The sequence below is a fragment of the Dipodomys ordii genome, unplaced genomic scaffold (assembly GCF_000151885.1).
Source record: "Dipodomys ordii isolate 6190 unplaced genomic scaffold, Dord_2.0 Scaffold174, whole genome shotgun sequence".
NCBI classification, from domain to species: Eukaryota; Metazoa; Chordata; class Mammalia; order Rodentia; family Heteromyidae; genus Dipodomys; species Dipodomys ordii.
In genome coordinates, this window is record NW_012267390.1 from 701850 (window position 1) to 723686 (window position 21837).

At 50.8% G+C, this 21837-nt stretch overlaps 1 protein-coding gene across 1 annotated transcript in view; it reads left to right on the plus strand.

Annotated features, from left to right (window-relative positions):
* The window catches only part of Pask (PAS domain containing serine/threonine kinase), a 32121-nt gene extending 10894 nt beyond the window's left edge, over positions 1-21227 (plus strand). Inside the window, exons 9-17 of the mRNA XM_013033656.1 lie at positions 6720-8122; positions 8778-8959; positions 9639-9806; positions 12498-12623; positions 12715-12849; positions 16164-16363; positions 18252-18385; positions 20339-20485; positions 20988-21227. Of these exons, the coding sequence (XP_012889110.1) occupies positions 6720-8122; positions 8778-8959; positions 9639-9806; positions 12498-12623; positions 12715-12849; positions 16164-16363; positions 18252-18385; positions 20339-20485; positions 20988-21130 (2638 nt within the window). The 3' untranslated portion in view covers positions 21131-21227. The remainder of the gene's footprint in view (positions 1-6719; positions 8123-8777; positions 8960-9638; positions 9807-12497; positions 12624-12714; positions 12850-16163; positions 16364-18251; positions 18386-20338; positions 20486-20987) is intronic.
* The last annotated feature ends 610 nt before the right edge of the window (positions 21228-21837 follow it).

Sequence of the window (21837 nt, forward strand, 5' to 3'; positions counted from 1 at the left end):
TAAGTGAGAGGTTGAGAGTTACTGAATGCCATGGTAGGTGGTAGGTGGTAGGCAGAGAACACTCTAGAGAGAGATGGTGACAGCGGCAGCTACTGTGCTTGAGCTTCGTCCATGCAGTGTTAGCTGCTTCCTGCTTCTCAGCTGACTCCTCACAACCTCCCCGCATCAGATGTTCTCATCTCGTGGGTAAGGAAGGGTGTGGTAGACTTTAGAGAACGGATGCAAATGCAGACTTTCGAGTACAGGAAGTCTTGCCAGGTACCACTGGCTCACTCTTGTAATTCTAACTACTCAGGAGGTTAAAATCTGAGGATGGTGGTTTGAAGCCAGTCCAGGCAGGAAAATCCATGAGACTCTTATCTCCAATTACCCAACAAAAAAAAAAAGCTGAAAGTGGAGCTGCTACTCAAGTAGTCATGTGCTAGCCTTGAGCAAAAGAGCTCAGGACCTTGCTCAGGTCCTGAGTTCAAGCCTGAGGACTGGTACACACACACAAAAAACCCTCACTCTTTCTGTTATCACAGTCCATATTGTGCAGTAGATTTAGTTTTCTTTTTTTTTTTTTTTTTGGTCAGTTATGGGCTTGAATTCATGGCCTGGACGCTATCCTTGAGCTCTTTTGCTCAAGACTAGTGCTCTATCATTGAGCTACACGGCACTACTTCCAGTTTTCTTGTGGGGCGGGGGGGGGGGGGGGGGGGGGATGGGGAGGGTAACTGGAGATAAGAGTCTCCTGCCTGGCTTGGAATTGTGATCCTCAGATCTCAGCCTCCTGGGTAGCTAGGATTACAGGACTGAGCCACCAACATCTGGCATTTACTTCTTTTTAGAACTTTCTTCCTTTCTTCCCTTCTTTCTTTTGTTCTTTCTTTCTTTCCTTCCTTCCTTCCTTCCTTCTTCCCCCCCCCCCTTCTTTCTTTCTTTTTGTCAGTTGTGGGGCTTGAACTCTGGGCCTGGGCGCTGTCCCTCAGCTCTTCAGCTCAAGGCAAGGGCTCTACCACTTGAACCACAGCGCCACTTCCGGTTTTCTGGTGGTTCATTGAAGAGAAGAATCTCACAGAAGCCGGGCGCTGGTGGCTCACGCCTATAATCCTAGTACTCAGGAGGCTGAGATCTGAGGATCCCGGTTCAAAGCCAGCAGGGGCAGGAAAGTCTGTGAGACTCTTCTCTCCAATAAACCACCAGAAAACCGGAAGTGGCTCTGTAGCTCAAGTGGTAGAGCACTCGCCTTGAGCTGAAGAGCTAAGGGACAGCGCCCAGGCCGAGTTCAAGCCTTTAAGTTCAAGTTTTTAAGCCTTGGGTGTGAGTGTGGACATACCATCTATGGTTGTCTGTCTTCCACTGGCTCTAGAAGTCTTCCTGGGCTGCTTTTTTTTTTTTTTTTAAACCAGTCCTGGGGCTTGAACTCAGGGCCTGGGCACTGTCCCTGAAATGCTTTTGGTCAAGGCTAGCACTCTAGTATTTCAGCCACAGCACCACTTCCAGCTTTTTCTGTGAATGTGGTACTGAGGAATAGAACCCAGGGCTTCATGCATGCTAGGCAAGCACTCTACCACTAAGCCACATTCCCAGCCTCTGCTTTTTTTTGGTTGTTTGTTTTTATTGTGAAAATACCATACAGAGGGGTTAAAATTACATGGGCAAGATAGTGAGTACATTTCTTATCAAGCATTGTTGCCTCCTCCTTTGTTCCCCATACCATCGCTTCCCCTCTCCACCCCCACCCCCACACCCCATCCCATCGCTTCCCCTCTCCACCCCCACCCCCACACCCCCTACCACCACTGCTTTTGTTTATTGATACTGTTACTGGGTTTGAACTCAGGATCTCAAACTCTTGCTTTTTCACTCAAGGCTTTACCACTTGAGCCATACTTCCCCTCTGGCTTTTCGTTGGTTAATTGGAAATAAGAGTCTTGGCTTTGTTTGCCTAGACTGGCTTTGAACCATGATCTTCAGATCTCAGCCTCCAGAGTAGCTTGGATTACAGATGTAAGCCATTGGCAGCCTTCTTCTGGGCCTCCTTTTTGTTCAGCAGCCACACTGTCCTAGGCCAGAGTAGAGGTCAGAGTTTCTGCCTTTAAACTTTATCTATACATTTCCTCTGTCTGCATTCTTTGTTTACTATTGTATTTTTGAGATTTAACCAGATTATGTTTTCTGACTTGAAATTATTCAAGAAATATTCTTAGTTCCAGGCGCCAATGGCTTATGCTTGCAATGCAATCCTACTTACTCAGGAGGCAAAGTCCCAGAGGATTACTCTTTAAAGCCACCCTGGGCAGAAAGGTCTGAGAAACTCCATCTTCAGTTAACCAGCAAAAAGCTGGATGTATGGCTTGAGTGGTAGAGCACCACCATCCTTAAGCAAAGCAAGCCAAGTTGATCATGAGTTCCCCAGTTCAAGTCCCTAAGATGCAAATTGCAAGACATTTTTGAATTATTTTAAAAATATTCTTGGGCTGGGAATGTGGCTTAGTGGTAGAGTGCTTGCCTAGCATACATGAAACCCTGGGTTCAATATAACAGAAAAAGCTGGAAGTGACCCTGTTGCTCAAGCAGTAGAGTGCTAACCTTGAGCAAAAGAAAGTCAGAAAGAGCGCCCAGGCCCTGAGATCAAGCCCCAGGACTGGCAATAAATAAATAAATAAACAACCAAAAAACTTCAATTATTCAACTTTAAGAACTTAAAAGGTTCCCTTTCCTTTCTCCTGGCTTCAATCCTAATCATCTTCCAGACTCTCTTTCTAGGCAAATTAATATAAGGGCATATTATTCATTTACTTGTGTGTGTGTATATGTGTGTATGTGTGTGTACGTGTGTGTACACGTGCGTGCGCAAGTGTGCACGTGCACCTGTACTGTCACATACCTGGAGTCACATTCCACATGCTTTTCTAAGTGTGTGTGTACCTAAGTATGTTCTTGTTTGTTTCGACCATCTTCCAGTGTGGTAACTTTCAGATGGTGCCATCTTCTATGCTGGTGTTTTCTTTTCTTTCGTTGGTTTTGGGGCCTGAACTCTGGGCCTGGGCGCTGCCCTCAGCTCTTCAACAACTCAAGGCGAGTGCTCTACCACTTGAGCCACATACTCCGGTGTTTTTCTACAAGCTGATATCTCAATGCTGCTTTCATTTGCCTTAACTCCCTTCCTTTTCCTGTGTAGCTATAGGGTCTGCTTTGCTGATATGAGCAGAGTAGTGTGGCCAGGCTCTCATGTTTTATTCTGCAGAGAGGAGGAGAAGTCTCCCCTGTACAGTGGAGACTCCATGGAGCCAATATAGGTAACCGTGTCCTGGAATGACCTGGACAGTTGCTGTTTCCTTGCCAGGGTATCTGAGGGGCTGTTTCTCAGTGGCGGTACATAGTGCTCTGCTCTGCCAGCAGCTCACCGCTGGGCTGGAGCAGAGTATCTTCTGGGACTAGTGTGTACTAGGAAGAAGTTGCCCTTGATTGGCCAGTTCCTGGTTTCTTGTTTTTAGCTCTCAGGTCCTTTAAGAACTTCATTAGCTTCAGCCATATAGGTCATAGTTATCTATAGAGAGCCATCCAGTCATTTGTAGATGCCATCATGTTTTCAACAAACAGCCTGTGGAGGACTTGCAGGCTTGTACCTGGCCTCCTCAGGAAGATAAGTTAGCACGGTAATAACTATCAAGATCAGGAGATGCATCTGGGGGAGGTGTGAGATCCAAGTTCTGGGGGCCGTTAGGTGCTTCCTCAGAGGGTGTCTTTAATCTGGGGACCCCTAGCTCAGTTTAACTGTTTTTAGTGAATTGATGCAGAAGCTGAGTGGTTATTAGACTTTGGGCCAGGTGATCAAAAAAACCTCCGAGCAAAGTGCTCAGATGGTGTTGTGGACTGTGTGTGTGTGGTGGCCTGGCTGGAGGACCGAAGATCCCCAGCTGTCCTAGGCAGAGGCCCTAGCAGTGCATGATCATTGGAAGCCGCTTCCCCACCCCTCCACAGTGGCCAGATTCCAGCGATGGTCATGCAGGGCTGCTGGGGAGATGGAGGAATGTCTTCTTTTCCCCTGGGTTGTTGACATTCTAAGTCAGGATTCTAAAGATTTGAATACTTAAAGCAAATTAGTTATATCAGTTATGCAGGGAGGGGGCTTTTATCAGTATACCACAGCACACGTACACACTGCATTCCTCTCACACTTCCTGTGCCTTTCCGTCCAGGAAATAGTGTGTCCTCTTGGGTTGGTGGTGTGGCTCAGTTGGTAGAGCGCTAGCCAATGAGCGAAGGCATCAGGGACCAAGTTCGAGTTCCAGTCTTGGAACTGAAAAAATAAAAAAAGATAGAGTGTCTCTGATAGGCTCTTGGTGGTCAAGCCATTCCGGCACAGACAGGACGCCATTGGTAGTCTTGGTTCAACCCCTACGGTGTGAGTTTCTAGAGGCCTGCAGCAGTGACATGACTGTCCCCTCGGTCAGGGTTTACCCTAGCAAGACACTTCAGACCTTTCCACAATCCCAGAACAGTCCAGCACTGTGGCTCACTCATGCCTGTAAGCCTAGCTACTCATGACTGAGATTTGTGGATTGCAATTTGAAGCCAGCCCAGACAGACAGATCCATAAGATTCTTTATCTCCAATTAATCAGTAAAAAGAGCTGCGGTCAAGTGGGTGAGTGTCAGCCTTGAATGAAAAGGCTGAGTGGGAATGAGGGCCCTGAGCTCAAGCCCCGTACTGGTGCCTGTGTGCATCCCAGAGCAAATCTGGCACAAGGGTTTTGCGAGGCAGGCCTGTGGACACTAGCAACCACAGAGGAATGTGCATGCCATTGCCTGCTAGCCATCAGTGCTGCTCAGAGAGGGTGAGGGAAAGTGCATAGGTGCCCAGGGGCCTTGAATAGGTCTGCTAAGCATTGAACTTCAAGACCAAAGGCTGCCCAGTCTTTCTGACAAAGGTTCTGGCCCCGCAGAAGTATGTTCCTTTATTGACATCTATTCCTGTAGATGACTGGCTGAACCCTTGGACCCTGCGGGAGGGAGAGGCAGGGAAGGTGGGGAGATGGGGTGCGTGGAGACACCGCTGCTTCCCCTGGAAATCCCTCTTCTGCGTCTCTGCTCACACCGCCTGTAGCATCTCCTTATTCTCATCTGTCTTCATGAACTTGGATGCAGTTGCTAGATTTCCAGGGTTAATGATGTTTGTGGCTCCCCAGCATGATCTGAAGGGCAAGTGCCCAGCCTCAGGTGGTTAGCTGTGTGGACGCCCTGTCCGATGGGCTGGTGGAGCTGGGGTAGTGGTTTGTGGGCCATCCTCTGCACTGTGTCATGGCTGAATGCTCTGGGGGCATCTGAGCCAGCTCTCAACCCTCTCCTCAGCCCTCTCCCTTTGTGCAGTTGGGGTGCCAGCCTTTTCTGAAGACGGGTGGTGTTGATAGACAGTCACAGTCTGCTCTTGGGGCTTGCAGGACTGTGAAGCCCCGCTCCCTTCTCACCACCTCAGGTAGCTGCTGGGGCATCCCCGTGGCTACCCTCAGCGAGGGATACCCCACTGAAGAACGGGGGGGGGTAGGAAAGGGGACACCAGAGGGTCCAGTGCTCACTTGCTTCTGAACTCCAAGCTCCCGTTAGCAAGCTTATTTATTTAGTTCAGTACAGGGGAGGTGACTACAGGTATGTGCAGAAACTCGGGTATCAGTCAGTCTTGTGGTTACAACCACATGATGTATAGTTTGTGTACATAGTGATAACTGACTCCCTATTGTTAGGGAGCAATAAACATTTAACCGTAACACAGATGTTCATCTTATTTTCAAGGTCTCAAGCTTTTAGTGCCCAAACAGCTCTAACTTAAACACACTTAGGGAGCTGGGAATGTGGCTTAATGGTAGAGTGCTTGCCTAGCATGCATGAAGCCCTAGGTTCAATTCCTCAGTACCACATAAACAGAAAAGGCTGGAAGTGGTGCTTTGGCTCAAGTAGCAGAGTGCTAGCTTTGAACAAAAGAAGCTCAGGGATAGTGCCCAGGCCCTGAATTCAAGCCCCAGGACTGGCAAAAAACAACAACAACAAAACTTAGGGTAAGCCGGTCACAAGTGGCTCACGCCTGTAATCCTAGCTATTAGGAGGCTGAGATCTGAGGATTGCACGTCAGAGCCAGCCTGGGCAGGAAGCTCTGTGAGACTCTTATCTCTAATAAACCACCAGAAAACCAGAAGTGGCTCTGCTCTGTGGCTCGGGTGGTTAGAGTGCTTGCCTTGAGCTGAAGAGCTGAGGGACAGTGCCCAGGCCCAGAGTTCAAGTCCCACAACCAACAAAACAAACAAAAAAACCTGCTTAGGGTAGTAAAGTATACATTTGTCCTGTCTTGTCTGTTTGACCTTTCCAGGGTCCTGTTCTCAGCCTTCTGAGTGCTGTGGAGATGGCTTCCCACCCCCCCCCCCCCGGCACATCCTCCCTGCCTGTGGGGCTTAGCCTAACGGCATGGCTGACATCAGGCGGCCTGGGATGGCTGGAGGCCCCTCTTTGTGATGTGGGGGTGCTGACTAGTGCTCAGCATTTAGTCCTGTACCATGATCCAGGTCTTTGAACAGTGTTCTTTGGTGCATCTTTGGCAAATGTGGATTTATGTTTATGAACTTCGTTACAGAGTTTGATCTCTCTGTCATAAACCTGTGTTAAATGCTCTGTACTTGTCTCTGATAGAAGGAGAGTCTGATTCTGTTCCCTCTTCTGTGACTTCTGAATTCCTGTCCGCAGTGGGGACGGTGCTCCTGAGGGCGGCTTCTCGGCCCACAGTGATCAGTCTTCCGAGCAGCAGGACCTACCAGAAGGAAGCCCTCTGGTCCACGCTGAACAGACAGGATCTGAGAAACAACAAAAAAGCTCGGAAGAAATCCCACTACCCCATGACGAGGGTTCGTTGCCTGAGCAGCATCCTGGCACCACGGGAGGAGGCCCACCAGTCCACACGGAGCAGTCACTGCCTGCAGAGCAGTGCATCCCTGTCCCTGGCAAGGAGAATCCAGGAGTGGCAGAGAGTCCCAGGCAAACGCTTTCTGGAGAAAGCAGGTCTCCACCAGCGGATGCAAAACTGTTTGCTTCCCGTGCAGATTCGGAGCCTTTGCTCCTGGCGGAGGACAGGAACAGCAGCATGGACTTGTGTGGTCTGCGTCAGGAAGCTCAGTGGGAGCTTCTGGGAATCAGCAATCCCAGCAGCCCCGCCTGGGCTGATGCCACCATGCCTGAGCCCCACGCTGCAGGGCAGCCAGCAGGAGGAGGCTTCCCCATGCACTGTCCTCGGTATGCAAGTGAGTGGGTCATGCAGCAGCGAGCCCAGGACCTGGTCCCCAGCTCCCCTGGAATGGCGGGTGTCTCTCTTGGGACGCCAACTCTGGACGAGCAGTGGCTAGGAGTGAAAAACGACCGAGAAGAGCTGCAGACTTGCTTAATTAAAGAGCAGCTGTCCAAGTCTAGTTTTTCGGGCACGCTGGGCATCTCCTATGTGGAGCTTGTTCCTGCCGAGCACCCGCCCTTTGCCACCCCTGTGTCCTTCTGTGATCTGGGAGGCACAGACCTACGCAGCAGCCACCTTGGCAGCTCCTCGGCCTGCTATGCCCTGGCCACCGACCTCCCTGGTGTCCTAGAGACCATGGAGTCCCAGGAGGACGATGTGAACTCCTACTCCTGGAATCTCAAGGAGCTCTTTCTCAGTGACCAGACAGAGCAAGCTTCATCGAATTGTTCTTATGCTACATCTGAGCTCAGTGAGACACCCTCTCCTTCAGTGGTGGGATCTGATTTAGACATGGGTGGTCTCCGCAGGCATAATCCAGATCCTCTGGGTGATCGAGAGCTGTTGCTACTGACCGGCACCTACTTCAACCTTAGCGAAGGCCGACAGGACCCACAGAGCCTGGAACCGCCAGAGGTTTCCTTAAAGCCTTCCAAATACTATAAAGCAAGTGACCTAGAAAGCTCAGCCTGCATCCTTGCCATACCAGACACCAGTCCTGAGGCTGAGTGCCCTGCAGTGGGAGAGCCTGGGCTGAGTACCCAGGTCACCTCCACCCCCATGACACGCAGAGCTGCCAGCCTGCAGCGGGAGATCCAGGAGGGCACCTACTCCGGGAGCTGCTTCCACCGAGACGGCCTGCGGCTGAGTATGTCCCCAGCCCTGAGGGGGAGGGCAGCAGGCTGTCCCCAAGCTCAGTCTAGCAGGGGTGCAAAGAGGTCTTGCCTCCAAAAGAGGAGGACACTGTTACCACTACCTCTTAGAGATGAGGGTTTGCCTGGGACAGCAGCTTATGGTCCCAGCCGCCCTCCCAGCACCTGGCCCCCCCATGCCCCCAGGTTACACGGGACTCCACAGCTGTTTGGGTGTGCCCAGGCAAGCTGCTCACAGTTGTCAGGACTTCTGGTGTCAGGATGCTTGTCTCTGCAAAGCCCCTTGCTGGCCAGAATGACGACTATTCTGTAGCTCTTTACTCCCATTTCTTAAAAGCTGCATGTTAGCTTAGCCATTGCTTCTCTATTGTTGGTTTTGCAATGTGGACTATGTTGACTTTTTCTAAATTAAAAAAAAATGTATTTTGCCAGGCTCTGCCCTGGCTTTCTGACTTGTGGCAGTCTGCATCTCTCTGAGGACATCTCTTGACTTCTGGCTGCTCTGATGCTATGACCCTGATAACTTTGTCTCCCTCTCCAAGCTCAGGAGCCATTCGCTCCATACTGCTGGTGTAGCTTTCTGTGGTTCCAGGGAGGGGCTGCGGGTTATCGAGGTGCTCTGCCCTGCCTCCTCGCCCTGTCACCCTCCAGGTATTCAGTTTGAAGTGAAGCGGGTGGAGCTCCAGGGCTCTGCAACCTTGTTCTGCTGCTGGCTGGTGAAGGACCTCCTGCATAGCCACCAGGATTCTGCCACCAGGACCCGCCTGCTCCTTGCCAGTCTGCCTGGCTCCACCCACTCCATCCACGACATCTCCCCATCCAGCCCTGGAGAGGTTGGTACCTGCTGTCAGCTCAGTCCTGTATTTGCTGTTCATTGTGCTTCAGACTTGGAGTTGGCATGGCTGTCTTGCTGCATATCTTTTGGGATGGGTGTTGGTCCATTTGTGGCTTTTTAAATTGCCCTCTGATACCCTATGTAAGTATAAAGTAGAGATAGGGCTTTCCCTTCCCCTTCCTCCCCCTCCCCCTCCCCTTTCTTCTTGCTTCACTCTCTCCACTCCTTCCCTACATGTCCTCCCCCTCCCCCTCCCCCTGCCCTTTTCCCTCCCCCTCTCCCTCTCCTCCTTCTCCCTCCCCATCTCCCTCTCCCTTTCCCTCTCCCTCCCTCCCATTTTTTTGGTGGTTAATTGGAGTCACAGACTTTTCTGCTCAAGCTGCCTTTGAAATGTGATCCTCAGATCTTAGCCTCTTGAGTAGCTAGGATCACAGGTGACTCTCCATTCCCTGGCACATGTACAGGACTTTAAATCTGGGGATGCCCCATGTGTGCCGTGGGATATAAAACCTGTGTGACACATTTGGATTGATGGGCCAAGGCCGCCTGGATGGCCCCAGGCGAGGGTGAGAAGCTTGGACAGTGCGGACACAGTGCCGAGCACTGAGACAGGGCGATGCCGCCTGTCCTTGGAGGAGTGGCCTGGGACGCTCCAGCCCCTTCCTTCACATTCACAGGTGCTCAGAACCAAGCCTTGGTTTGAGGAGCCTCCAATGCCTGCAGAGCTGGAGGGGCTGGCGGCCTGTGAGGGCGAGTACTCCCACAAGTACCACACCCTCAGTCCGCTTGGGAGCGGGGCCTTCGGCTTTGTGTGGACCGCCATGGATAAGGAGCAAAACAAAGAGGTGCTGTGGCTCTGGGAGGGAAGGGCGCCAGCCCAGGGTCTTCTGCTCTCAGAATTGGGGGTTTTTAGTGGGACCGAGGAATCCCCTGTGCAGACCAAGCACACAGCCTGGCCTGTGGTGGTTTTGAAAGGAGGGTGCTTCTGGCAGTGTACATGTTGACATTGAGGTGACAGTCCTGTTGTTTCCTACTTAGACCTTGCTCCTAGCGGGCTTCTGGGCACTGGCCAGCTCAGGGCTGCGATGGCATCACCTGCCCACGTGGCACGGGGCTCCCTCGTGTTTGTAACTCAGGCTGCTCCTCTCAGTCATCCTGGTAGGTTCCCGCAGCGTCTCGGAGGCCCTTCATCCCATCTGCATGCATTAGGACTTAGCTCCCCCTCCCATGCCACCCTCTTGACTTAGGCATCCTGTGTTTCGGGAATTGAGTTGAAGTGGTACTCAACCATGTCCCTCCTTGCACAGGGCACTGTTACCCTGCCCCCACAGTTTTCTGATCACTTGTTGCTGGGACGTAGCAAAGATCCGGGTCGGAGTTAGAGTTAGGCATCACAGTCTTCCTGGCACGTCATTTTTGACTATTCCTCAGCATGGCGGCTGTGGTTACTTCTCATCACCTTTACTCCTGTTCCCCTGTCCTGGTGGCCCAGCGCTGTTCTACAAGAGGCAGGCCGCCCCGGGCCCTGGCTTCCATCTGCCACTGCGCCCCTTCGTTCTCCAATGGGTATCTTTTATTTGAAGATATTAGGTTTAATTTTAGTCCATTCGTTTAATTTTTATTTGTTTGTTTTTAAGCATGAGTGTTAAGTTCTGTCAGGTGGTCTGGATGTTCTCCCATCGTTGATGACAATGATTGTCTCCTTTCAGTAACGTGATAGGTGATACCTGTCAACTTCCTTACATATGGTCCTTGGTTGTATGTAATATTTTTTTTTTTTTGGTCGGTTATGGGGCTTGAACTCTGGGTTTGGGCACTGTCCCCGCACTCTTCAGCTCAGGGCAAGCTCTCTACCGATTGAGCCACAGCACCACTTCCGGTTTTCAAGTGGTTTATTGGAGATAAAAGTCTCACGGACTTTCCTGCCCAGGCTGGCTTTGAACCGGGATCCTCAGATCTCAGCCTCCAGATCTCAGCCTCCTGAGTAGCTAGGATAACAGGCGTGAGCCACCAGCGCCCAGTTCTTTTTTTTTTTTTTTTTTTTTTGGTCATAAGGCTTGAACTCTGGGCCTGGGCGCTGTCCCTCAGCTCTTCAGCTAAGGCAAGCACTCTACCACTTGAGCCACAACACAAGTTCCTATAATATTCTTTTCATGTGATTCTGGCATGGGTTAGCTGATTTACTTAAAGCGTGCTTTTTTCATTCATATTTATATGAATTTATGTTGGATTTTTGTTTTTGATGTCAGTGTTATTTGAGGCCTGAGGATGAACAGTTTGAGTAGTATGTCTGGACATGCAGATTGTGTCCATTGATTTGTCCCTTGACCATCTTAATTCTGTGTTTTTTTTTTTTATTTGCTAGTTTTGGCAAAGAATTGCCTATTTTACTTATCAAAGTTTTTTTTTTTTTTTTTTTTGCTGGTCCTTGGACTTGAACTCAGGGCCTGGGCACTGTCCCTGAACTTCTTTTACTCAAGGCTAGAATGCTACCACTTGAGCCACAGCTTTACTCTGGCTTTCTGGTGGTTAGTTGGAGATAAAAGTCTCACAGACTTTCCTGCCCAAGCTGGCTTCAAACTGCGATCTCAGCTTCCTGAATAGCTAGGATTATAGGCTTGAGCCACCAGCACCCAGCATTTTCTGTTAATTTCTTTCTTGCTATTTTTATAAGTTAATTTAAGCTTTTTCTGGCTTATGGAGTTGATTTTTTTTTTGTTTGGTCAATTATGGGGCTTGAACTCAGGGCCTAGGTGTTGTCCCTGAGCTTTTTTGCTCAAGGCTAGCATTTTACCACTTTGAGCCACAGCTCCACTTGCAGTTTTCGTTCTTGTAGGTAAGAATCTTATCTCCCCAGGACCATCAGCTCCTGGAAACAGGGCACGCCCCTCCCGGAGGTGCACAGGGCAGGCCTGCTCATGCTGCCACCTACCTCCTTCCTGCCCATTATCACACTGCAGCCAGAGTCCGCTGAGTGACCAGGCTATCTTGTGTGATCTGCAGCATCTCTTTCTTGAGGGGTGGACGCTTTCTCCCCTGGCAGTTGTAACTGACCCGCATTTCCTGTGTGTGGTGCTGTGTTTCTCAGGGCTAGAGTGTCCACTCAGCTTGTTCCGGGGTAGTGCTGACACAAGTCTTATGGTGACAGTTTTAAAATTTTTTCTCTACTTCGAAAGCTTCTTATTTCATTCTCTTGGTTAGAACATGCAGTACTCAAACATTGGGGTGCTGTGGCGTTTTCTGTGGGGAACACCTGCCTTAAGATCTTTGGGGCTTTTTTTCTTTTCCAACACTGGCTGTGACTCCTCAGCCCCTCCTGGGATCCCCAGCCTGTCTGGAACTCTTCTTAGGGCACTCTTTGTTAGTGTTTCTATTTCATTGTTCTGCAGGGGTTATTGCTGCTTCTTCAGTGTCCTGGGGACCAGGGGAGATAATGCAGAGGCTGTGTCTGCCAGCACAAGCCTGTGGTAGGCACTGAGTGTAACAGGGTGCTGGAGAAATGGTTCAGTTATGTTTACCCTTCTTTTCTCTTGTAGGTGGTGGTAAAGTTTATTAAGAAGGAGAAGGTTTTAGAGGATTGTTGGATTGAGGACCCCAAACTTGGAAGAGTTACTTTAGAGATTGCCATTCTATCCAGGGTAGAGCACGTCAACATCATCAAGGTAGATGTTGATTCCCGGTTCAGCAGTACCATACCCTGTGTAACACTGCTCATGGTTCAGCAGAGTGGAGCTCAGTGTTGTCTTCTTCCAGGTACTGGATGTATTTGAAAACCAAGGGTTCTTCCAGCTTGTGATGGAGAAGCATGGATCTGGCCTGGACCTCTTTGCTTTCATTGACCACCATCCTAACCTGGACGAGCCCCTGGCAAGCTACATCTTCCGACAGGTGAGAGCAGACCAGAGCCATGGGGGGGTAGGTCTGGCTGCTTGGGCCCCTGGTGGCCAGTGACACATAGTTGGTTCTGTGTGTGAGCCGATCTGGCAGTCAGCTTTGAGAAGAGAATTCTGGGGCTAAAGTAGAGAAAGTAAGGTTGGAGGGAGGGAAAAGGCCAGATACCTTCCCTGGTTAGTGATTAAAGTTTCTGTACACACACTATTCATACAATCACCAGTATTAACCAACAAAGCCATACACTGGGCCGCAAGCCCTGTGCCTTTCATCTGAATTCTTATTCCCACCAGCTGTGAGACCTTGTCTGTAATCTCCAGTAAAAATTCCTTGTCTCTACTTAGAAGGCTGTTAGGATCAACTCAGAGAACCTCTGAGACATGCACACAGACTGTGGCCTGCACATTGTGAGTGCTGTTAGTTAATCAGCAAAGAATGGGATTTGGGCAGTAAATTTTGTAGTAAATTTCCTATTTAGATATGTATTGACGTTATGCATTTGTTATTTTAATGGAAGAGCAAGCAATTAGCAAAACTTGAAGCTATAAGGGAAAGGAGACCAGACACTGTAATCTTTGTTTTGAATCACAGGATGGAGCTTCCACACTAGGCTGCTCCTTGCTCCAAGAAGGAAGGAAAATACAGCAAGAGGCTGTGGGGATGAGGGAGCACTTTGGGTTGCCTTTCGATTACTTCTTGGGAATGACTTGATTCCTTGTGATAGCTTCCATAAACCCCTGTTTCTTGTGATAAATTCCCCAAAGTTATTGGATTTCTGAAATTGAGTTTCTTTGGCATCTATATATGAGTTTCAGACCTCATGGTTATTAAAAAAAGTCACCTCTGTCTGTGTTGGAATTTCATTCGCTTCTTTACTTTAGCTCATGGAAGATTTATGGCATAGTGTATTCATGAGGGAACATTAGAGTCACCTTTTAAAAGTTTCTAAGTCAGTTATTAATCCTGGGGCCTGCAAAAAGTAATTTTGGGCTGGGCACTGATGGCTCACACCTGTCATCCTAACTACTTAGGAGGCTGGGATCAGAGGATCACAGTTCAAAGCCAGCCCAGGCAAAAAAGTCTGTGAGACTCTGATCTCCAGTTAACCTCCAGAAAACTGGAACTGGAGCTGGTGCAAAGTGGTAGAGTGATAGCTTTGAGTGAAAGAGCTTACTCAGGGCCAGTGCCCAGGCCCTGAGTTCAAGTCCCGCAACCAAAAAAAACATCAAACAAGCAACAAAAAAGTACTTCTGGCTCATACATATATAGAGTATATCTATTATACGTATATAATTTTATATGCATGTGTTATCATGTATGAATGGTACCAGTTAAGAGTATTCTTTTTAGCTCCAGATCCACTGGGCTGCTCAGTGATGGGCTAGAGCCTGAACAACTCTGCTATCCAGACAGCAGCCCCTGTGGACGGCTGAGAGATGGGCACTGGGGCAGCAGCACTTACAACTTCTCTTCCAGGCTGGACTGTAGTTAGCAAGATTTAGTGAGGCTTTCTTTGTTCTAGGTAGAAGGGGGTTTCTGGCCAGACGTGGTACTATAATCCCAGCACTCAGAAGACTGAGGCAAGAGAATCTCAAGGTCAAGGCCAGCCTGACTTGCATAGCAAAACCATGTCTTCCCCAAAATGTACCTTTTGTCTACCCACTTGGTGACAAATATGTATGTGTCCATTAGACTTTCATACTTGCATGTTTCTGTGAGTTTATGTACCTGTGCATGAGTGCACAGGTATGCACATGTATTACATATGCACCCATATGGGTGTGTTCATGTGTGCATAAACATGCATACTAAAATGCATGTGTGGGCTGGGAAGGTAGTTAAGTGGCAGAGTGCTTGCCTTGCATGCATGAGGCCCTGGGTTCGATTCCTCAGTACCACATAAGCAGAAAAGGCTGGAAGTAGTGCTGTGGTTCAAGTGGTAAAGTGCAAGCCCCACGACTGACCAAAAAAAAAAAGAAGAAGAAGAAATAGTTAATGATAGTCCAACCAAGCCTGGTCAATTTTGTACACTTACAAATGCATGCCTACAAACGTACACATGCATTTTATTTATTTATTTATTTTTATTTTATTTTTTCCAATTGTGGGGCCTGAACTCTGTCCCTCAGCTCTTCAGCTCAAGGCGAGCGCTCTACCACTTGAGCTACAGCGCCACTTCCGGTTTTCTGGTGGTTTATTGGAGATAAGAGTCTCACAGTCTTTCCTACCCGGGCTAGCTTTGAACTGCAATCCTCAGATCTCAGCCTCCTGAGTAGCTAGGATTACAGGCGTGAGCCACCAGCGCCCGGCTAACTATTGCTTCTTATTCAAAGATATTCATTCATAAGATAGTCTGCAAGCGGGCTGCTGGTGGCTCACGCCTGTAATCTGAGATCTGAGGATCGTGGTTCAAAGCTAGCCAGGGCAGGAAAGTCCGTGGGTCTTCAATTAACTACCAGAAAACTGGAAGTAGCACTGTGGCTCAAGTGGTAGAGCACTGGCCTTGAGCTGACGAGCTGAGGGACAGTGCCCAGGCCTAGAGTTCAAGCCCCATGACTGACCAAAAACAACAACAACAAAGAAAAAAAAAAAAACCCAGTTGTCTCTAGAGATCAGGAAGATTAGCTACTAAGATGATAGGTACAGCTGATGTCTGGATTTCGATCATGCCAGACCCCTAAACTGGATAGTAGGCTCATTTGTTGGACTTCTTCCACTGGAGAAGCAGAGCTGAGCCAGAGGGCCTTTGTTATGGTGACACCCTGGAGTGGGATGGTGTACACTCAGCACGATACAGTCCACTCCCAGATTGCGGCTTACTCTGCCCGTCACGGGCCTGCTGGTTAGGGAGGGACAGTGGACATACCAGGCTGCTCTTGGAGTTGCTGCTGAAGCCCTGCAGCAGGAGCCCCTGTACCCCAAACTGCCACCGAACCCTAAACAACGTGCTTCCCCTTCTCCCGAGCTGAAGGCATCAGCGCAGTGCCCGCGTGGGGCCACTCTCGCTTGCCACTGCTCCCAGTGCCTGCTTTGTGGCCTGTCTTGTGAGGGTTCTGGGCCAGGTAGATTTCAGCAGTAGCAAGAGGAAATTCATGTCCCCTGTTTGTGCTGCCACTTTCTGGCCCACCTGTGCCCACATAGTGACGCTGCTGCCCAGAACAGCTCTGCCCCCTGCTGGCTTTGAACCACGTTTCTAGCATCTACGGTGATGGACTACAGGTGATGGACTACAGAACACATGGCTTTTCTTTGTTGTTAATTGTTGTCTTCACGTGAGTTGCATTTTGAAGCCCCTCTGGCTTGTGTTGCAGTTGGTGTCCGCCGTGGGGTACCTGCGTGCACAGGGCATCATTCATCGCGATATCAAGGATGAGAACATTGTCATCGCCGAGGACTTCACCATCAAGCTCATCGACTTCGGCTCAGCTGCCTACTTGGAAAGGGGCAAATTGTTTTATACTTTCTGTGGAACGATCGAGTACTGTGCCCCCGAAGTTCTCATGGGGAATCCGTATGTACCCCACGTTCACAGCAGCACTGCCTCTTCCTGCCTGCCCCCTTGAGCCACGGCCTGGGTGGCTGTCATCTGTGCCTCTGTGTTGAGTGATGAAGGGTCATGTTTGGAGATTGAGTGGCCAATATTCAGGCAGAGTCAGCTTGGTGAGAGGAAGCTGGGGAATGGATAGGGTGGTTTCATCAACTTCTGTTTATCTGTGGAGTTAGACATCATAGAAAGTTTAAAAAACAAAAGATAAACTAGAGGTTCTGCAAAGGCAGGAGTGTTCAAGTCTTCTTTAGCTAGCTTTATTTGGATGGTAGGAGTACTGATTTCCATAAAATCTTGTGCTGGCACCAGGAGAAACAGCACTGACTGAAAGAGTCATGTGACTGCGGAGGCCTTGTAGAGGTGCCACTGCCCCTCAGCCAGAGACCCACCCTCGTCTGAAGCTTCTCAGCCTTGCTCCGAGCCCAGGCTAAGAGCTTCTGATGATGCTGGAGGGAACAGCCTCCAGGGATGTGAGCCAGCCGGGCTTCCCTGCACTTGGTGTGCTGTGGGCAGAGGAACCTGGCCCGGACAGGGCCTCACCTTGGGGAAAAACTGCAAGAAATGTTGTTGCTAATGTGTTTGCCTAGCCTGAGGGGAAACTACAGACAGCGGCTCCTGCTGTACGTGCCCGCCAGGGCATCTCTGAGCCAAGTTACTTTACTCAGACCCAGACCCCCGTGTCTTCCTCTACCACCTGCACAGTTGTTCGAAGGGCTGCTGGGGTGTGTTTCGGGAGGGCAGTGAATTATCAGAGCGACAGTGTCCCTGGACACACATAATAGGCCGTGTTGGGGTCGGATCTGAGTCTAGAGTGTTGCTGGCAGACACTGCTGTCCCCTGCCCTGTCTTGGGTTTGTGTGGGAACCCCAGCACCGGGAGGGGAGTGACCAGAGCTCAGGCAGGGTCTGCTCAGGGCACTTGCGTCCATTCCCAGAACGTGGCCGCTCTCAGCCTCAGCGGCCTGTTCCTGCCAGCAGTGCTCGGCAGCTCTCTCGGGCCTCGCTGCCCAGCAGCAGTGCTATGGGCCTTTTACCAGCCGCAGGGTACGGGGAGCGCAGAGAAGCCCTCCCCTCTGGAGCCTCCATGTGTGTTCAAGCCACCACACGGGGACAACAGATGTGCAGGGGTAGAGCTGCTTTTCAGATCTGATTTGGTTGCCCTGAAGCTCAGTAGTAGCTGTCCTACAGGCTAGTCTTCCTCTCCATACCCTGCCATGAGGCTGCCAGTGCAAGGTGGAGGCCCCAGCCTAGTCCAGCAACCCAGCCCTCTCCTGTCTGCCCCTCCCCTCTGCCCCACTGCCTCTCCTTTCCTGTCTCTACGCTTTGTCCTTCCCACATCCTGTCAGAATCTGACCCAGATCTCGTCTCTGGAGCACCTTCCTTCCTCATTGTTCACACACGTGCCCCTCTGCTTGATGGGTCAGCAGACTACAGCCTTTGGGCAAATCAGCCTGCCCTGCCTGGGATGGCTCATAGTCTGCCTTCTCTCCTCCCCCACCTGTTCTCCCGCTGGCCCAGCTCCTGGCGTTCCCCACCCTGCCACCCCCTTGGATAGTGCCACAATTTGTCCTTCTGTGTTTCTCAGCACTCCAGTGTTGACTGTGAGCTTCCCTGCCTGTGGCCATGTGGCTTTTCTGTGGAGCACACCACCCTGTTACGGCTCTTCTGCCCTCCCTCCTCCCGGAAGGCCTCCCCAGGCCACATGGTTCCCTGAGCGGCCCAGGCGCCTCTCTGCATGTGTGGACTTCGTGGGCACCAGCTCTCCAGTGAAGGGCCCCGGTGCTCACCCCAGGGCTGAGTTGTGAGCTTCATGCTGAGGTCACGGGCCCTGAAATGCTCTCTCTTCCTTGCAGCTACAGAGGGCCAGAGCTGGAGATGTGGTCTCTGGGTGTCACCCTGTATACGCTGATCTTTGAGGAGAACCCCTTCTGTGAGGTGGAGGAGACCATGGAGGCCACCTTGCGCCCCCCGTACCTGGTGTCCCAAGGTGGGCTTAAGCCCGTTGGCAAGAGATGCCAATGTCCTGAGAACCTGGTAGTTCTTATTTGCATCTTCTCACTTTGTTCATACTAATTATCTCATTTACCTCATTTGCTTTTCTAATTGTGCTTTGATTGGAACATAAAAATGATTTTTGTTGTTGTTGTTTTTTTTTGGTCGGTCGTGGGGCTTGAACTCTGGGCCTGGGCGCTGTTCCTCAGCTCTTCAGCTCAAGGCGAGCGCTCTACCACTTGAGCTACAGCGCCACTTCCGGTTTTCTGGTGGTTATTGGAGATAGGAGTCTCACAGTCTTTCCTGCCTGGGCTGGCTTTGAACCGTGATCCTCAGATCTCAGCCTCCTGAGTAGCTAGGGTTACAGGCGTGAGCCACCAGCGCCTGGCCATAAGAATGATTTTAATATGTCTTGAATCTCTTTTTCTTGGACGGATGGTACTAGGGTTTGAACTCAGCCTCATGTTTGCTATACAGCCACACCTCTGGCCTTTTTGCTTTTATTTGGATTAGAGTCCCGGGGTGGTCCACCTTGGGCCGTGATCCTCAGAATCTGGGATGATGATGTTCACCATGTTATGTTGAGGCAGGGGGTGGGGAGAGGAGGGGGGGTCATGGACCTTTTGCCCGAGCTGGCGTTAAACAGTGATCCTCAGCCGGGTGCCTGTAGTTCATGCCTGTAATCCTACTCAAGAAGCTGAAATCTGAGGATCAAGGGTCAAAGTCAGCCAGGGCAGGAAAGTCCTTGAGACTCTTAGCTCCAGTGGCTCAGGTGGTAGCACACTAGCCTTGAACTAAAGAAGCTCAAGGACAATGCCCAGACCCTGAGTTTGAGCCCCAGGATTATCCAAAACAAAAAACAATGGTCCTGCTGAACTCAGCGTCCTGAGTAACTTGCATATGAGTCACTAGGCCTGGTTGAGAACATGTTGATAGTTTTTATCGTGGACATGGCAGACGTGGTAAGTGACCTTGTCTGGACCTGGTGGTGGTGCCTGTGGTCTGGAACCCCATGGTGAGCAGTTGTGTGTGTGTGTGTGTGTGTGTGTAGGTCTTGACCCCAGCATCTCATGTGGAGCCTGTGGGCCTCTGTAACACATAGCCCCATGAGCAGTGTATAAAGATGGGCCTGGCTGTGGTTTGATCTGGAGTGAGGACCAGCACAGTGAGGTGGATGTGAGCTCAGTGGCCAGAAAGGCTTCCAAAGCCTGTGGTGGGTACTTAGGAGGGGCCCACGCTGTGGGGAGCAGCTGGGGTCGGTGGCTGGGAGGCTGGGCCTTCAGTGATGTGTGGTCCTTCCACTGCAGTCATGCTAAAAGCCGTGAGAGTGGCAGCCAGCCCTCCTGAGGCGGGGTCGGCCTTGGCCGTGCTGCTCGGGCTGTGGTCAGCTTAGTTGCCATCGCAGTCTCATGGCGGTGCTCTCCTGCTGGTCTGCGCAGGTCCGGTTCTTGGAGACAGCACCTTTTCCTTGAGTCCCAACGGCCAAGGCTCCCTTTTCCCCGTGGGGCCAGGGCTTCAGCACATGCACCCGGGGGCAGGGCATAACGCAGGTGTGTCAGCTGGTGGGAGGGCCTCAGAGCTGGGGTAAGCTCCAGATTGCTGAGGTGCTGTGGCTCAGGGAGGTGTTCCCCGTTCCACGGTTGTCCCCAGTTCATGCTGCCCTCCCCTGGCTGAGGGAGAGATGCTCCTGACAGCTCTCCCCTCCCCTCCGGTCTCACATATCCTCCAGTGCTCGCTGCTCTGCTCACTGGGAAGACGGCTCGGTTTGGCTGGATCTTCATCTGCGGGCATTCATTCCAAAGCAATGGACCCTCCCACAGGCCCTGGCCTGAGGCTCTTGTGGCCTCCAACTCTGTCAGAGGCAGTAGTGGTGGGGATCGGGGTCTGAAGTTCTGAGATTTGCCCCCTGTTGCCCCAGCCTGGATCCACCTCTGTTCTCTGTCTTCAGAGCTCATGAACCTCGTGTCTGGGCTGTTGCAGCCTGCCCCTGAGAAGCGCACCACTCTGGAGAAGCTGGTGCAAGACCCGTGGTTGACACAGCCCGTGAACTTGGCTGACTACACTTGGGAAGAGGTGTGTCGGATCAGCAAGCCAGGTGAGGCAGTTCACAGCTTCCCCCGTCTGCCTCCTTTTTCCTGGGGTTGGAGGTGCCCAGGATGCCTTCCTGAGCAGGTTCCCCTCCCCACGCCCTCCTGGACTTGAGTGCCAGAGCCTGTGGCTGGCAAGGAGATTCTGTGCAGAGAACCCAGGATTCAGTATAGCTGTGAGCCTTAGTTAGACAGCCAAAGGCCCCAGACACTGAGTTGATGCTTTGGGGCAGGGGTGGGAATAGGGTGTGTCTTCTCTCAGAAGTTCCTGGCCCTAAGCTAGAACCACTGCTCAGAGCGGTGGCACCAAACTGGGATTGATAGCTCTGGGCTAAGGCTCGTACTAGCACTATAGCAGGCTGTGCACTTAGAACATGGCAAACATGGTGGGCGGAGGAGGGTAGGGTGTCTCTGAAGCTGCCTAGTAACTCTGTCCCTCGGACTTTCAGGGAGGAAGAAGTATTAGAATACTGTGTTGTTAGTATGCAATGTATCTTCTTCATCTATTAGAGCCTCACCACCTATGCACCCCAAGTCTGGAGGTGGGATGCAGGAGCCCTAGCCAAGGGCCTCGTGATGCAGGGCTGCCCAGGGCGCCCTCTGGCGGTCAGCACAGCCTGGGGCCTGAGGAACCCTCTCCGCCTGTTGGCTGAACCCAAGGCTCCCCTTGTTCTCTACTCAGAGTGGACAATCACGTGGATTTTAGGCCCCTCCCATCCAAAGAAAGTAACTCTCAAGCATGGGGCCCAATTCACCATCAAAACACCCACGTGCAAGTTTTTTAAGGGCTGGAATAAAAGCTGGTGATGCTATATTTTTTAAGTGTATAAAATAGACTTGGAATTCATGATAATTGTGACCCTGGAAAAACATTCTGGTGTTCGTGTTCAATTACTTTGTACTATTAAAGGGCTTAACTTGAGAGCTCAGAAAGGTATAAGGAGTGTTATCTTGTACACGTAGCTTTCTTTCCCAGTGACCTGGCATAGGCTCATCTGAACAATAGATGTATAGGATCTATAGAACCGGTTAGCCTGAAGAGCCAGGATATCCCCTTGAATGCTTTTTTGTTAACAATAACCAGATAGGGCCTGAATGAGCTGTCCCACCATGCTGGGTCTGAGACGCAGGAACTTATTATTCCATGTGCATATTGCTTGTCACAACTGTGGAGTTCAACTTGGGTCAGACTGGAGATCCACCCAGCAGAGGGTCCTGGCAGGAGCAGGCCCTGGGCTCTGAAGCTGAGAGCATAGAAGACTGGGGACAGTGTGACTACAGTGTTCCCAGTACCTCTCTTCTCCATTCAGAACTGTTCAGGGCAGGGCCTGAACATATGCTAGTCATCTGATGTGTGTCA